The following is an 18,433-nucleotide window of genomic DNA, read 5'->3' as shown; positions in this document are numbered from 1 at the left end:
CCATAATTAGTGGCACTATTAGGAAGTAGGTTATTTCTGAAGAATGTGTGGCATTGTTGGAGAGCTCTTAGACTCTTTTCTAGTGCCGTGTCACTTGCCTTCTTCCTGTAAGCCAATTCCCATTAAATGATTTCCTTTTTAAAAGTTACCATGGTCATGGTGTCTCTTTAAATATACAAAACTATAACTAAGATAATACAGAAGCTTCTTCTCTGAACCAAGCAAAATAATAGTCCAACTTTAATTTATTATTTATTAATTTTAAAAGCTTCCTAGGAAAATTGTCTCATGTCGCTGGGTAAAATAAACATTTGTATAAATTCTCAAGGCAGAAACATAAAACTTTTAAAAATAGTAAGTAGGCAATTTGTTAAATCTCTACAAGGAAAAGATACATGGTAAAGAGAAAAGAATTCATGTAAGTGTTGCTGATGCTGTAGTGGTTCTGTTTAACACTCCAAAAGGTATCATGTGAGTAGCTCTAAGCAATCAGGTCTTAAAGACTTTGAGAGAGAAGAAAGATTTGATTCCAGACTCCACACACACTCTACAATGCTTATCTCTTCATTATTCCCCCTTTGTATAAATATTTTAATGTAGATTCAAGAATTAAAATAAGTGTCATCATCCTGAGAATCTAGAAAAAGAGTCTACTGTGTTATTGCAGCAGTATCTGGAGTCAAAGGAAGCTGAGTGGTGGGAATGATTTGTCAAGGAATAAAAGTTTAAGTTATACTATCATGTACCACATTAGTTCATTTTTGATACTATGATAAAATACTATGACTAAAAGCACACTAGAGGAAACAAGAGTTTATTGTAAAATATTGTAACTTCATAAATTGATACAGTCCAACATGAGGAAAAGTTATAGCATCAGCAGGAGCAATATCCCCATGTGAAAGTAAGAATGCATAGAGATCACATTGTATCTACACACAGGAAACAGAGACAAGGAATAGGAAGAGGATCCACACTATAAACCTTCAAACCCTGTCCTCAGGGATATGTTTTCTTGACCCAGACTCCACTCTCCCAAGATTCCATAGCATCTTCAAATGGGCCACCAATTGGGAACCAAAATTTTCAATACAAGATTCTATAGGTGACATTTTTCATTCACACCATATTCTGCCCCTGGCCAGCATAGGTTCATGGCCCCCTCATAACACAAAAATACATTTAGCTCATCTTCAAAGTATCCATAGTCCTTTATAATCTTTCAAATGTTCTAATACATATCTGAGATGATAGATTTGCCAATACTAAACCTGATAAATGCATGTTCTATCAGTATTGAAATGCCACAAAACTTATTAAGAATGTAAAATCACTGTAGGTTGATCTACAACACTTATTTATTTTTTAAAAGTTAGAGCTCTGAATGTGGTGCATGTTTGTATTGCCACTGTTGAGAGGTAGAACTAGAATGATCAATAATTCAGGGCTGTCCTCAGCTACTTGATGAGAAAGCCCAGACTCCATGAATCTAGTCTCAAAAACAAATGAATATTACGCATGGAATGATTTTTTGCGTGAAGTGAATTTAAAGAATATAAACAATAACAGAAATGTGTTCATTATGAGATAATTTGAATAGATCTTGACCGCTGACTGTTAATCTTCCAAGAAAGAAAAAAATAAGATAGACACAGACTTTTTCCTTCACACACACACACACACACACACACACAAATTAACTTTCTATTACTTTACTTTTGGTGTTTCTCTATAATCTCTTATATTCTCAGCCAATCTCTCTCTAACATTAATGTCTTCCATATCTGTGAGCAAAAAAATACTCAAAGAGATCAGGAACATGCTATTGTTATGGTATGTGACTAAGAAACACAGATATTATGTATCTTCTGGCACAGTTGGCATTTTTAGAACAATCCCCACTAATTACCACTTGGTAATTCTGTGATTTGGACATCCATTGCTAACAAATTTATGTGAATATATTTGAAACAAGTTATAGAGTCATGTTTTAAAAAAATAGTAAAATACAAAAATATTGCTGTTTCTATTTAATTTTGTGTGTTGCATATAAAACTCAACCCTTTATATTGTCTTTGTGTAACAGAATTACTGGTAATTGCCATTGACCTTAAAATGTGATATTCATGTATAAGCTTTTTGATTTAATTTCAGTGCTGTCATTTTGTAAGGTTTTTATCTTGGGTAAATTTTTTCTTTTAAGATTCCTTCAATCTACCTAATGATATTGGTAAAATACCAATCCTGGCCCTGAGAAAATCTGAGAACTTTAACTTTAGTACAAGTGACCAGAGCCCCAGGACATAATAACTATCCAGTTGAGCAAGAAACAGATAATGGGTTCTTTCTGATGCTTGTCAAAAGTACTACACATTGTGAGATAGTCTGGACTCAGATCAAAATGTCCTTTAGCAGGTAACAAAAAGCAAATATTTTAAGCATGCTTCATTCATTGTGCATATGTTTATCATAATTTCCGTAACATCATGAATATTCAGGAGCATATCTACCTTGTCTTAAGGAAAAGTTGTGACCACAGTAAAAATTATTAGAAGAATATTTTTCCAACAAACCAGGAACAAGATAAATAAATCAAGGATATGGTAACTCCCAGCCACTGATATCATTCTATAAATTGGAGGAATGAGAAAGCCCCTTTCACTCCTAGAAATGTATATTTATTGGATTGTAGTAGTTCTGATTTGAGATTGTGCTGTGATGGAAAAATCATAATCAAAATTTGGGACCCATTTCTCTCCTAAATTAGGTTCCAAGTGTAAAAATCAACTCTCTACAGTTGGGTGGCAATGTTTAAAATGAAAATAAATTTTGTCTTCTGAGTTGCTATTTTCTTGTTTTCTATACATATGGAATGCAGAATGAGTTCAATCATACAGTCAATGATTTCAAAAGAATAGAAGGGTATCACTTTACTATTTTTTGTCTAGAAGGAGTAAAAGACAGAGATTAAAAATAAAATAGCAAAGTCAAAAAGTTTTCAGATTGACTGCCATGTTAGCAAAACCAAAAGCTCCCCAAAAGACAACACTTTGAGAATGACACCATAAAACATTCTAAGGCAGATGTTTCTAATGTGTTGAATCATTCTATGAAATTTAGGACAAGGAGAATTCACTGTGGAGGAAGTTTGTGTGAACAGACAGAGTAGGAGGGGCATAAAGAGAGAGTATAAAGTCAGAGACAAGGTTCGCTCCTGTGTGTGCCATCTGCAGGCAACTGGAAGTGATGATTTATCTTGTTGGCTTGGGATGGCTAGCTGTCTACATGTATGGACTGAATGCAGGTGAGGTGAAAAAGAGGGGGTGAGGGTTGTAGAAGAAGTTTCCAGAGCAAGTGAGGATTGAGAACTGCTGAAGTCTCTCTCTGATAAATTTTCAATCAAGCAAATCAAGAGCAGAGAGTCATGGATTCCACTGGTGTTCTTTGCCTTCTTGTTGAGTGAACACTGAACAGGTGACTTTACCTACGATGGAGCCTTGGTCTCAGTACTCATACAGCAACAAAAGTTTTCATGAAAGAGGGAGAATATAATTAATCAATTTAGAAACTATTGCAAGGTCTGTTGTTAACAAAGCAAAGTCTAAAGTAGTATATGGGCTCAGCTAGTCTTTGCATTAGGATAATTTATTAATGCCCTTTTAGCCAACTATTCACTGAAAGTCTCTGTAAGTTTCAAATACACATGACATTCTCAAGTACTCTTACATTGTCTTGCTGTATCAGTATGGTTTTTCTCTTTTTTTTAAGATTTACTTATTTTTTATTTATATGACTACACTCTTGCTGTCTTCAGACACACCAGAAGAAGGCATCAGATCCATTATAGATGGTTGTGAGTCACCATGTGATTACTGGGAGTTGAACTCAGGGCCTCTGGAATGGCAGTCAGTGTTCCTAACTGCTGACCCATCTCTCCATTCCTGCTGTATCAGTCTGAGTACGTTCTCTGAGGTTATTATTCTGTTCACATCACATAGAATGGCTACCTGGATTCTTTTTATTAATTATATGATTAGCATTAAAATAATGTTTTTTGTTAGCTACATAGTTTCTTTAATGTAACTTTGTGTATTATGAGGTATGAATTATGAAGTATTTAAATATCATTTATTTTTAAGTACAAGTATTATGAAGTATAAAGTTAGTTATATAATGTGACAAATGTCTATCACTCAACATAAGTTCATAAAAGTAATAATTTTCTGTTGTATACTCACTATGGATTTTTAATACAGCTTTGGTTTTTGTCTATGTACTTCTACCACTCCCTCCTTTGTGCTCTACTCTCTTCTATATATTTCCTTTCTCTCCTCAATAGACGTCTTTAGGATTTCATGCTACATATAATCAGGGTGATAGTTAATTATGCTTATTGACTTGACAGTATCTACTGTTACATAGAAAATAAATCTATTAGAGAGAATTCTATGATGACTTATCTAGATTGAATTAGTCTCTAGGCACACTTGTGAAAAGTTATCTTGATTAGATTAATTTAAAGAGAAGGATACACCCTTAAAATACATAGCACCATTTTTTGACATGGGTTATAGTTTTCATAAAATGAGAAAGATAGCTAAGAACAAATATTCATCTTCTTCTGTTTCACAATTCTAGTTCCAGCAAGACCAATATAATATATAGATATGAATATATATATATATATATATATATATATATATATATATAATGCATATATATTCCAATGAGAAAAATTTTCATTATTTCTGAACCACAATTGTACCCAAAGAATATATACATACTCACACAGAAATGCTCTGTAAATCACAATTTTCCAGCAGATGTCTGTTGAGTTTTGAGTGGCATCAGCCTGGTTATGAAGGACTGGAGATAATTCCAATTCCAATTGTCTGAAAATCCTCCTTATTTTTGACTTCACTTTTTCCCCTTGCCCCAGGTTCCTTACATGTCTCTATCATTTGCTATGACACCAGTAATCCCACTGTAGTATTCTGCTAATCTCCAATAAACATCATTGTCTCTCAGAGAATATTTTGTCAGATGAAAGTTGTTGAACAAAAATAAGTGGGTAGAATCTGAATTGTACTTAATATTGAAGACAACTCTACTCTACTACTATAGGAAAGACATTTGGAAAAGATGTGTCATCTGAGAAGCTATAATTTCCTGGCATTTCATACCATGATGTGACATTTCCAGGGTAGATATTCAGCCCCAGCTTGATATGACATTGCAGAATATTGTTAAGTATTTCATAGTTATTCTGGGTATGCAGTGTTTTGGAAGATGGCTAAAATTTTCCTATTCATTTTGTCTTCCAGAATTGATCTCTCATTTACATCCTCCAAAACCAGGTAAGACAACCAACTCCGTTGGGCAGCATCTCAATTATCAGCCTCCAGCCCTTATAATGCATCAGATTTGGGGAAGTTCTTGCACTTTTCAGTCATGTAACTTTTTGTTGCATTATTCTTCTGACATGGGTCAGAGTGGTCAAACCAGATTTTGAAGATCCAGATAAGGGGCCAACTCCTGGTCACTCAAGAAAAGCACAGCATTCTCCATTGGGACTAAGATACGACAGTGTAGGCTTCTGAATTATGTTATTTCCTTTTTCATTAACAAATAATAATTATATATGTATAAAGGTTAAAAATAATATTTGGATATAAGTATAGTTAACTTGAGGTAAGTAATATAACCATCCTATTACAAACAGAAATTTTTAATGCTCACTATATAAGCCAACTGAAGCTATTTCTTATTCTTTTTTGTAGTTTTCTATTTTTATTGCATATTTCATTTATTTACAATACAGATGTCATCCATTTCCCCTCCCTAGAACCACCTATCTCATCCCCCCTCCTCCATTTTGCTTTTATACCATTTCAATTGCATGCATGTATTAAGGTCAGTTTTAGGTTGAGGGTCTAGCAATGCCATAGATACAAATGGTCAAGTAACAAGCAAGACAATAAACACAAATAGTCAAAGAAAAAGCAAGGCATTAAACACAATTACTTGACCACTCCCATGATTACTGTTTCTAAGAGCTTATCAGGATGACCAAAATATCTGAGCCTACTTCCCTGACCTAGCCCAAAGTCATTTTTATGTCTGAAGCCTACTACTTTTTTCTAGCCTAAAATTTAGATTCCTGCCTGAAATTATTTCTTTGTTCTAGCCTATGATTTAGATTCCTACCTGATTACTTCTTTGTTCTAGCCTAATGTCTGAGACCTGCTTGAAGCCTACTTCCTAGTCCTTGGCCAATGTCATATTCCTGCCAAGCAGGCCATTTCTTTATCCTTGGCCTATGTCAGATTCTTGTCAAGCAGCCCTAAAGGCTGTACACCTCTCTCTCTTTTTTATTTCATTAACAAGACTGAGCCTGTCTTAGGTCATTCTGACAAGATTGTCTTCCTTACTCATCATGGAATATACATTATCCAAAGCAAAACACTTCTCTCTTAGATTGGTAAGGTCTGTACATAATCTTACCCATCCTTGGCTTGCCAGCCTGTTATATTACAGCTTCAATTACATTAATTGCTAGCACCACTGCTTCTACAATTGCTGTGACACAAGAAGTTAAGACAGCAACTTTTGTTAATTATTTAGCAAAAAAAAAATGTTACTAATGTGTTGAATATACAAGAGGATTTAGATAGGCATATGGAAGAATGGATTGATGCTCTTTATCCTATTCAAATTATTGGAAAGATGTTCAGAATTTAAGGGTAAGGAACCATCTCGAGTATCATGCCAAACACCATTGGATTCATGTTAGTTCTAAAATTTGCAGTGGTAGTCATTATAGTTAGGAACAAGTTTAAAGACACTAGCAGTGTATTTGGCATAATTCTAATACCTCTCTGGATGTTTTAAAGATACATAGGGAGCTTAGAAAGTTCAAGAATGCTGCTCTGCTGAGCATTGATGCCATAGATACTGCAGATAAAATTTTCCTGGTCTGAGGTCAATATTGTATTTTAGCCAGGCTTTAAGGATGGCATATATAGTTTAATCATGCTAGCCCTTTTTCTCCTGGGAATACTTTTTCCTGCCCTTTGTGTTAAGGTTTTCTTTAACAACATCAACATGTTGGCACCCAAAGTACATGGCTATATTTTATTCTAACACCAAGAAAATATAAGTACATAATCAGTAATCAGTGGAGCTGGGTTGGTAGTTAAGAGTTAACCCTTCATCATAGAGCAATATATTATGAAAAGGCACATATATGCTACTGCTGACAGGACAAATATTCTTGTAAAGGGCAGCAGGGAACTTGGAGAGATATTATGGACATCTTGGTGAGTCCTGAAAGCAAATGATGAAAAAGGTTCCAGAGTATGAATACTAAAAATGAAGTCTCTCTCACTGCTAATGGACCTCCAATGAGGAAATCACTGAAGTTTTTGAGGTTTGCTGATATTTTCTGTCATAAGTAGAAAAGACAGAGAGTGACACCAGCTGCACACAGATGGGAGTAAGATCTTAGAGAGATGTTCTTCAGATCACATTAGCAAAGCAAGAGATTTATTCCCCCCAAAAAATAAAACCCAAAGCTATGTTGTAGTTACTATCTCTTGCTGTGGTGCTATGGGATCCTTTTGGAACCAATATAACTCAAACACCACTAAGTCTTGAAGCAAAGGAGAGTTCATTTTAAACAGGCCATTACTGATCTATCTGGGATGCTGAAGTTCAACCCTGAGCCAGAATGCTATACAATCTCAAAAGCCATAATCATCTGTGCCTCGGTTATAGTTACATATTCCACCAGTCAGGATTCAGAGATAGGTGACTTTCCTATGGGTATTTCTTTGTGGTACACTTATTGTCTTCCCATTGGTTGGTTTGCTCAACTGTGGCAGAATAACATGTCCATGATTAATGTCTCAACTTGCCAACCAGGATATTGCTCATTCAGAGAGATCTTGGGAACTTACAGTTTGTTTAAATAGAAGTTGTATTGAAAGTGGCCTCAAGCCCTCAAGCCGGGTTTTGGTGGTGCACGCCTTTAATCCCAGCACTTGGGAGGCAGAGGCAGGTGGATTTCTGAGTTTGAGGCCAGCCTGGTATACAGAATTCCAGGACAGCCAGGACTATACAGAGAAACCCTGTCTCGAAAAAAAGAAAAAGAAAAAGAAAGAAAGTGGCCTCAGTTTGGTTCCTTCTTACATTAATAAAACACTGAACTACTGAGAAAGAAATTAAGGAAAAAATGCCCTTCACAATAGCCACAAATAATATATCTTGATGTAACTCTGACCAAGAAAGTGAAACACCTATATGGCAAGAATTCTAAGCCTCTGAAGAAAGAAATTGAAGAAGATATAAGGAGATGGAACGACTTCCCATGCTCATGAATTAGTAAGATTAACATAGTGAAAATGACCATGTTAACAAAAGCAATCTAAAGATTCAATGCAGTTTTCAACAAAAATCCAACATAATCTTACAGACCTTGAAAAAATTCTCAAACTCATTTGGAAAAAGAAAAGAAAAAACCTGGGATAGCTAAAAACAATTCTGTACAATAAAAACTTCTGGAGGTATCATCATCCCTGATCTCAACCTGTACTACAGAGAAATAATAATAAAAACCAGATGATACTGGCATAAAAATAGGTTGGTCAGTTGAATTGAAGTGAGTACCCAGAAATAAACCCACACACGTACAGACAGTTGAAGTTTGATGAAAAGCTCAAACGATACAAAGGAAAAAAGAGAATATCATCAATGAATGGTACTGGTCTAACTGTGTGTCTGCATATAAAAATAGAAAATAGATCCATATTTAACACCCTACCCAAAAGACAAGACCAAGTGAATCAAATACCTCAACTTAAAACTCAATATACTAAACTTAGTAGAAGAGAAAGTAGAGAATAGCCTTGAACACATTAGTACTGGAGGCACCATCTGGAACAGAACATGCTTTGAGCCCAAACACTAAGATCACCAATTAATAAATGAGACCATGTGCAACTAAAAAGCTTCAACAAGACAAATAACATTGTTAATAGGACAAAGTTACAGCCAACAGAATGGCGAAAAATCTTTACCAGATCAACATCTGACAGGGATAATATTCAAAATATATTTAAAAAATCCAAAATCTTAAATACCAACAAACCAAATAACCTATTTAAAAATGGGGTACAGAGTTAAATAGAGTTCTCAACAGAGGAGTCTTGAATGGCAAGAAGCAGTTAAGGAAGTGTTCAAAGTCCTTACTCTTCAGGGAAATATTTCAAAATGGCCCTAAGATTATATCTTACACTGGTCAGAATAGCTAAGATCAAAATCTCAAGGGAAAGCACATACTGGTGAGGATGTAAAACAAGGAGACCAGTCTTCTACTGCTGTTGAGAATGTAAACTTATACAATCATCTTGGAAATCAATCTGTCAGCTTCTCAGAAAACTAAAATAATTCTAATTCAAGGCTCAGTTATACTACTCTTGGGCAAATATCCAAAAGATACTCAAACATACTACAAGGACATTCACTCAACTATGTTCACAGAAGCTTTATTCATAGTAGGCAGAAACTGTAAACAACCTAGATGTCCTTCAAAGAATAAATAGAGAAAATATGGTACATTTACACAGTGAAATATTACTTAGCTTTTAAAAACAAGGGCATCACAAAATTTGCTGGCAAATGGATTGAACTAGAAAATATGATCCTGAGTGAATTAACACAGACCTAGAAAGACACATATGGTATGAATTCACTTACAGGTGAATATTAACCATAAAGTACAGGATAATCATGCTACAATCCATAGACCCAAAAAAAGCTAAGTAACAAGTAGGGCCCAAGTGAGGAGGCTAGAATTTCACTCATAAGAAGAAATAAAATAAACATTGGAAATAGATGGGTGGGCTAATCTTGATGTGAGAATGGGTGGGGACTGTAACATGGATGGAGATCTGGTGTGGGGCAAGTGTGGATCCAAGAAGGCTGGAAAAGTGAATGGAAATTGGTGTGTAGGTGCATCTCCAGGATAAGCTCATGGTTTATATTGGAGGAGGGTCTTGGGAGTCCTAGCTGAAACACCTAACAGTGAGGAATATGGAACCCAAAGAGGCTATCTCCTGAAGCCAGTCAGGACTTCCAGTAGAAGGAGGAAGATACTAACCCACCCGCAAATCCTTCGACACCAAACATATCCTGTCTGTAAGATGTTCAGGGACAAAATTAGAGCAGAAATTGAGATGACCAACCAATAACTGGCTCACCTTGACACACACCCCATGGGAGAGGACCAACCCCTGACACTATTAATGATACTCCACTAAGCTTGCAGACAGGAACCTAGCGTAACTGTCATCTGAAAGGCTTTATCCAGTAGCTGATGGAAAGAAACAGATCCAGATACCCACATCCAAACAATAGGCAAAACACAGGGAGTCTTGTAGAAGTGAGTGAAAGATTGAAGGAGCCCGGGTAGTCAAGATCACCACAAGAAAACCTAAGAGAGTAAACTAATTTGGGCCCATGGGGACTCACAAAGACTGAACCACTAACCAAAAAGCATCCATGGGTTGGACCTAGGACCACTAAACTTATGTAGCAGATGTGCAGCTTGGTCTTCATTTGGGTCCCCTAACATTTGGATCAGGGGATTTCTCTTACTCTGCTGCCTACCTTTGGATCCCTTTCTGATACTTGGGCTGCCTTGTCTGGCCTAAGTGGGAGAGGATGCACTTAGTCCTGATGTAATTTGATGTGCCAGAGTGGTCTGGTTCTCATGGGGGACTTCTTGTTCTCTAAGGTGAAGAGGAAAAAAGAATGAGGAAAGGGATGTGAAGGTGGGAATGGGAGAAGAAAAAGGAGAATGAGCTGCAAACTGGATATAAAATAATCAAATAAATAAACAGTCAAACAAACACCACTGACCTAAACCAACTTGGGGAGAGGAAGGTGGATTTGGCTTACACTCACCAATCACAGTTTATCACTGAAGGAAGTCATGGAAAGAATTCGAGCAGGAGTAGAAGTAGCAACAATTAAGAAATGTTCCTTCAACTCTAAAGCTCCACAGTCAATTCACAATATAACAAAGGAACAACACACTCAGATCATATTAAGCAACACCCCACTCCTGGTAGCAATTTCTATTCTATGTACAGTTGATTGCTGTGATAAAATACAAAATTCAAGTTGAGAAGGGAAGGGATTATTTGGCTAACACTGCATGAAGGATACTGCTAATTGATTTGCTCTCCCTTACTTGTTCATCTTAATTTCTTGTACAGAACAGAACCACATTCCAGGGATAACACCACCCACAGGGATATATGCCTTTCTATATCAATCATTAGTCAAGAAAATACACTGCAGATATGCTCACAGACCAATCTAACAGAAACAATTCCATGATTGGGGTTCCTTCTTCACAGATGATTCTAGTTTGTGACAAGATGACAAAAACTAGTCACCATAGATGTAAAGAAAAATTAGAAAGAGTTCGAACTCTGACAAATGAGATCCCTCCTTTCTAAAGAACTCTTTTGAGGAAGCCAGCATCTACATCCTGAACCCAGCTCTGGACCAAAGTGAGAATTCCTTGGGGGTTTTGCTGCTATTTCTTATCATAGGCATGGAATGCTGCAAGGAATATCAGCTTCAAGTGTTTGTGAGGGTGATGAGAGAACAACTGTTATGTTGCTACCAAAATAGATGCTCCAAAGTCAAGTCCCAGCCAGGCATGAAAGCTCAAGCTTGCAATGTTGGCACTTACAAAGCTAGACAGAAAGATTCACATGAGCTACAAGCAAGCCCTGGCCTGAGGAGTGAGTTTGAAGTCTAACCAAGTGAGACCAACTTCACAAACTAAGCAATTTGAAAGTTAGTTTCTTCTGTGATCTTATTTAGTATACTGAATGTTTTTGTTTTCCAGATATTTCTACTGCTAGCTGTGTCTTTCCATTCGTGTATGCTGATGGATTCCACTACAGTTGCATTTCCATTCGCAGTGACTATGATTGGTGTTCTCTTGACTTTCAGTTCCAAGGAAGATGGCGTTATTGCACAGCACAGGGTAAGAGTCCTACATGGGCATATATTAGGGACCAAGAAGAGACGAGATTGGGAGCTTAGAAATAATAAGGTTCATATATTTTCTTTTCTGCAGAACTTAAACTCAATCTGGCAGAAAAAAAATTTAAATGACCATTTTCTCAGCAGGGATTAATCTGAGGACAGTTTCATAGTATATTCTTTACCCATCTTTCACTACAGATCCCCCAAAGTGTGTCTTCCCTTTCCAATTCAGACAAAAGTCCATTAAGAATTGCACCAAGGAGGGCTATATTTTGAATCGGAGTTGGTGTTCATTGACTGACAATTACAACAAAGATGGAAAATGGAAGCAATGTTCTCCTCACAAGTAAGACAATGGGAGAATGTAGATCAATGCCTTACTGAGCTATGAAAGAGGATCAAAAGCATTAGGTTGATGAATAAGGAGCCTGAGATGTAGATCTCTGTGCTATGTCACAGAGGGCAGAAGACACTTCCTGTGAAGTATTTTCTGTTGAGTAAAACAGGCTTATCAAGCTATGTGGTGCTAGTAAAAAATATTCAGCTCTGGTTTGGTAGCACAAACTCAGCCACAAACAGAACAAGTGTGCTGGGTCATTGGCAAGTATGACATGGTGGTGTCCTTATACATGCTGTCTAATGGTTATAATCCCATACGGTCTTTTTTTTTCCTTGCTGTGGCAAAATATTCAAGGAAAGCAATCTGACAAGGGAAGAAAGAGATTAATTTGGTTCACATTTGGATGTGGGGGTGGAGGATATATCATGATGAGAGAGGTGTAGGGGTAGAAAGAATGGGGCAGCGGATCATATTGTGTCTTCAGTCAAACAACAAAAAGGCCTATGTTGGTACTCAGTTGGCTTTGACCTTCCTCTGTTATGTTGTCTGAGCCCTCATTCAAAGAGCTGTTGTTGCTCACATCCAAGTAAGATTTTCCTCCTCAGTTAAACCTTTCCTGGCATGCCTGAAAGTGTGTTTCCTAAGTGATTCCAAATCCAATCATGCTACAAGGAATACTAAATAGCCATTTCATTATGTATGAATTGATTTTCAGTTTTAAATTTTGTTTTGATTGGCAAAATGAAAATAAGACAGATACTCACTGAAACATTGAAGTAATACATGACAAGAGAGAATAAATATGAACATTGTTTATGTTCTCCCATGGAACTCCCTTCCATAGGCATCATGACAGCTTACAACACAATGTGTGACATTATGTTCCTCCACACACATCTACACAGATACACAATTTTTAGATCTCTAAAATATAACTGAGTCTGCTTTTCCCTTTGCTACTCTAGCTCAACTGTCATTTAAAACAGATAGTAGGGGTTTTCCCTGTGAATGTATAAATCTCACGAACTTTCTTGTGTGCATGCATATCACATCTAAGTAGTTAGAGATTATCCACCATCCATATATGAGACTCTTGATTAAAATCATTTCCCTGACCATTGAGAGTGATCAATGTCTTAAATGTTTTTCAAACCATTGTCCATATGACTTATGTTGTTATAAAAATAAAATGTGTATTCAGTTCTCACAATCAGAAATATCTAAACACTTCTTAGGCTACATCTCCTGCTACTGGTGTTACTTTGATCTCTCATAGGACAGCAAAAATTACTATTTATTAGGGAAGGAGACACATGTGATGTTGATCTTGGGACAGTAGGGGACACTGAAATATTCATTCTAACATGTTTTTCCACCTCAGTTTTTAGGTATGCTTGTGTGTTTTTGAAGACAGAAGTTATAGATCCACAGATATTCCTACAAATATATTCGTCATTTATCTTTATGGAATATTCTGTTAATAAATGTCTGTTCTTTTGTCTACACTGATGTCTTGTTTTCCTAGGATGGGTAGAAAGAGACAAAGCACATGAATGATAAATTAATTCTCAATGATAAATTAACTGTAGGTTTATGACCCTGGGAAACAAATTGTGGTGGCTGGTTACATTTTCTGAAATTATGACATAAATGAGTATACTCTGGTAATTAGGAGACCTACACGTATTTGAAATTTCTTTTCACTGCATGACCTCAGTGCATGAAAAGCTACCTACACTCAATGTGGATTTTCCATCCTCAATTAAATTTCTCTGAAAATGCTCAAATCAGGTTCTAGTTTAAGGTGAGTTGAGAAAACTCTTGCCTTTCTGCTGGGGCAGACACCTAAGTTGTCTGATCCCATGAAGACACCATATCGTGACCCATCCCAAATGAACCACTGTACTCACAGCAGCAGAGAATCCCCTGAACTCAGAGCAGTTGAGGAAGCTGGATTCTCAGGAGCTCTAACATGCAGAGGATCATAAGATTTCAGGATCCCAGAGGCAGCCTGAGTCCCAGGAGATCTTTCAACCAAGATATCAGGATCACACAGTCACAGAGACAGCTGGACTCTGAGGAGTTCTGACACAACCAAGATAACAGGAGAGACAGGCTCCACTCAGAGACAGTGAGTGCAGGTAGGACTAGATATAACCAGATGGCAAAAGGCAAGTACAAGAACATAAGCAACTGAAACCAAGGTTACCTGGCATCATCAGAACACAGTTCTCACACCATAGAAAGTTCTGGATACCCCATGACACTGGAAAAGCAAGATTCAGATTTAAAATCACTTCTCATGTTGATGATGGAGGACTTTAATAAGGACATAAATAACTCCCTTAAAGAAATACAGGAGAACACAGGTAAACAGGTAGAAGCACTTAAAGAGGAAACACAAAAATCCCTTAATGAATTGCAGGAAAACTCAACCAAACAGATGAAGGAATTAAACAAAACCATCGAGGATCTAAAACTGGAAGTAGGAACAATAGAGAAATCACAGAGAGAAAAACTTGGACATAGAAAACCTAGGAAAGAGATCAGGATTTGTGGGGAAAATTTAAAGGCCACCTCAGTGGTGCGGCCCCAGAGGGTCTTCCACCACTGTGGCGGGTCCCACATTCAGGGGGAATCTTATGGTTCCAGCGGCCTGGAGGCCTTGGCGGCAACAGGACCCAATAACACGAGGAAGTCCTTGGTTCAAAGAAGGTTTATTGTCATGGCGGATGATAGATGGATCTAGACGTACACCCCCCCACACCCCAGAACTCAGGGCAGTCCCGAGTTATATAGGGAGGGAGAAAGGGGGAGGATTTGGGGAGTATCTGGGGGAGGCATGTTTAATTTGCTCTGCCCTCTGGCCTTCATTAGTATGTAAATCCCTAGGGCCTGAGGCCTATTGCCTGGCCTATGTGACTGAACGATGAAATTCTATGGAGACCGTGACTGCTTTTCAGGATCCTGGATTTTGGGGGGTGCCAAACTCCTGCCGGTTCTCACACAGAATGACACACAGAGTCTGCAGAGTCTCGGGGTTCTAGGCACCTGCTCAACCATGATCCAGGATACCCTTACGCAGTCCCACAAGGATTCATAGACCCAAGCATCAACAACAGAATAGAAGAGATAGAAGAGAGAATATCATGTGCAGAAGATACCATGGAAAGCATTGACACAACTGTCAAAGAAAATACAAAATGCAAAAACCTCCTAACCCCAAAACACCCAGGAAATCCAGGAAACAATGAGAAGACCAAACCTAAAGATAATAGGTATAGATGAGAGTGAAGATTTCCAACTTAAAGGATCAGTAAATATCTTCAACCAAATTATAGAAAAAAACTTTCCTAACCTAAAGAAGTGCCCAAGAACATGTAAGAAGCCTAGAGAACTCCAAATAGACTAGACCAGAAAAGAAATTTCTCCTGTTACAAAATAAACAAAACATCAAATGCACAAAACAAAGAAAAAAATATTACAAGCAGTAAGGGAAAAGGTCAAGTAACATATAAAGGCAAACATATAAGAATTACACTAGACTTCTCCCCAGAGACTATAAAAGCCAGAAGATCCTGGTCTGATATCATACAGACTCTAAGAGAACAAAAATGCCACCTCAAACTACTATACCCAGCAAAACTCTCAATCACTATAGATGGAAAAACCAACATATTCCATGACAAAACCAAGTTTATACAATATCTTTCCATAAATCCAGCCCTAAAAAGGACAATAGATGGAAAAATCCAAAACAAAGAGGGAAACTACAACATAGAAAAAGCAAGAAAGTAATCTTCCAACAAACCCAAAAGAAGATAGCTACACAAACATACCTCTAATAACAAAAACAATAGGAAGCAACAATAATTTTCCTTAATATCTCTTAACATCAATGGACTCGATTCACCAATAAAAGACATAGAAAAACATACTGGATACATAAACACAACCCAGCATTTTGCTGCATACAGGAAACACACCTGAGTGACAAAGACAGACACTACCCCCAGAAGAATAAAAGGCTAGAAAATGATTTTTCAAGCAAATGGTCCCAAGAAACAAGTTGGAGTAGCCATTCTAATATCGAATAAAACCGACTTTCAACCAAAAGTTTTCAAAAAAGAAAAGGAAGGATACTTCATCATTGCTACAGGAAAAATCTACCAAGATGAACATTCAATTCAGAACATCTATACTCCAAATGCAAAGGTACTCACATTCATAAAAGAAACTTTACTAAATCACAAAGCACACAATGCACCTCACACAATAATAGTGGGGGACTTCAATACCCCACTCTCAGCAATGGACAAATCATGGAAACAGAAACTAAAACAGAGACACAGCAAAACTAGCAGAAGTTATGAACCAAATGGATTTACCAGATATCTATAGAACATTTCATCGAAAAACAAAAGAATATATCTTTTTCTCAGCACTTCATATTACCTTCTCCAAAATAGGCAATATAATTGGTTAAAAAACAGGCTTCAGCAGATACAAAAATATTGAAATAATGTTTTGTATCCTATCAGATCACCATGGACTAAAGCTGGTCTTCAATAATAACAAAAACAATGGAAAGCTCACATACAGGTGGAAACTGACCAATGCTCTACTCAATGACAACTTGGTCAAGGAGAAATAAAGAAATTAAAGACTTTACAGAATTTAATAAAAATCAAAGCTCTTCATACCAAACCTTATGGGACACAATGAAAGCAGTGTTAAGAGGAAAATTCATAGCTCTAAGTGCCTACAAAAAGAAACTGGAAAAAGCATACACTAGCAACTTTACAGTACATCTGAAATCTCTAGGACAAAAAAAACAAAAAAACAAACAAATACATCCAAGAGGAGGAGGCAGCAGGAAATAATCAAGCTCAAGGCTGAAATCAATCAAATAGAAACAAAAAGAACTGTACAAAGAATCAATAAAACCAGGAGCTGGTTCTTTGAGAAAATCAACAAGATAGATAAGCCCTTAGCCAGACTAACCAGAGGGCACAGAGACAGTATCCAAATTAATAACATCAGAACTGAAAAGGGAGACATAACAACAGAAACTGAAGAAATTAAAAAAACTATCAGATCCTACTACCAAAGCCTATATTCAAAAAAACTGGATAGTCTGGATGAAATGGGCAATGTTCTAGACAGATACCAGGTACCAAAGTTAAATCAGGAGCCGATAAACCATCTAAATAGTCCAATAACCCTTAAAGAAATAACAGCAATCATTAAAAGTGTCCCCACCAAAAAAAGCCCAGGACAAGATGGTTTTAGTGCAGAATTCTATCGGACATTCAAGGAAGACCTAGTACCAATACTCTTCAAACTATTCCACAAACTATAAACAGAAGAAACACTACCCAATTTGTTCTATGAAGCCACAATTATGCTCATACCTAAACCACAGAAAGACACAACAAAGAAAGAGAACTTAAGACCAATCTCCTTTAAGAATACCAATACAAAAATACTCAATAAAATTCTCACAAAAGGAATTTAAGAACACAAGAAAGCCATCATCCATTCTGATCAAATAGGCTTTATCCCAGGAATGCAGGGATGGTTCAATATAAGGGAATCCATCAACATAATCTACTATATAAACAAATTTAAAAAAAACATAAGATCATCTCACTAGATACTGAGAAAGCATTTGACAAAATTCAACATCCCTTCATGATAAAAGAACTGGAAAGATAAAGAATTCAAGACCCACAGCTAAACATACTAAAAGCAATACACAGCAAACCAGTAGCCAACATCAAACTAAATGGAGAGAAACCTGAAGCAATCCTACTAAAATCTGGGTCTAGACAAGGCTGCCAACTCTCTCCCTACTGATTCAATAGAGTACTCAAAATACTAGCCAGAGCAATTATACAACAAAAGGAGATCAAAGGGGTAGAAACTGGAAAAGAAGGGGGCAAAATATCACTATTTGGAGATGATAAGATAGTATATTTAAGTGACACCCAAAATTCCACCAGAGAACTGCTAAACATGATAAAC

At 36.8% G+C, this 18,433-nt stretch overlaps 1 protein-coding gene across 1 annotated transcript; it reads left to right on the top strand.

Moving 5' to 3' along the window:
* Window positions 1-3,224: 3,224 nt before the first annotated feature.
* LOC114634372 (binder of sperm protein homolog 2-like) lies at window positions 3,225-13,907 on the top strand. Its single transcript, XM_028782988.1, has 5 exons — window positions 3,225-3,304; window positions 5,325-5,357; window positions 11,924-12,064; window positions 12,265-12,412; window positions 13,788-13,907. The coding sequence occupies exons 1-5, from the start codon at window positions 3,247-3,249 to the stop codon at window positions 13,792-13,794; spliced, it is 387 nt and encodes a 128-aa protein (XP_028638821.1). The 5' UTR covers window positions 3,225-3,246; the 3' UTR covers window positions 13,795-13,907.
* Window positions 13,908-18,433: the final 4,526 nt, after the last annotated feature.

This window comes from Grammomys surdaster, unplaced genomic scaffold, assembly GCF_004785775.1.
Source record: "Grammomys surdaster isolate TR1022 unplaced genomic scaffold, NIH_TR_1.0 949, whole genome shotgun sequence".
Classification (NCBI taxonomy): Eukaryota; Metazoa; Chordata; class Mammalia; order Rodentia; family Muridae; genus Grammomys; species Grammomys surdaster.
Note: the sequence above shows the minus strand (reverse complement) of the source record. Positions and strands in the feature narration are given on the sequence as shown.

Coding starts and splice junctions, on each gene's coding strand:
- LOC114634372 (XM_028782988.1), top strand. CDS start 3,247: ATGATTTATCTTGTTGGCTTGGGATGGCTAGCTGTCTACATGTATGGA. Junction 3,305..5,324: donor CATGTATGGACTGAATGCAG/GTGAGGTGAAAA, acceptor TTTGTCTTCCAG/AATTGATCTCTCATTTACAT. Junction 5,358..11,923: donor TTTACATCCTCCAAAACCAG/GTAAGACAACCA, acceptor TTTGTTTTCCAG/ATATTTCTACTGCTAGCTGT.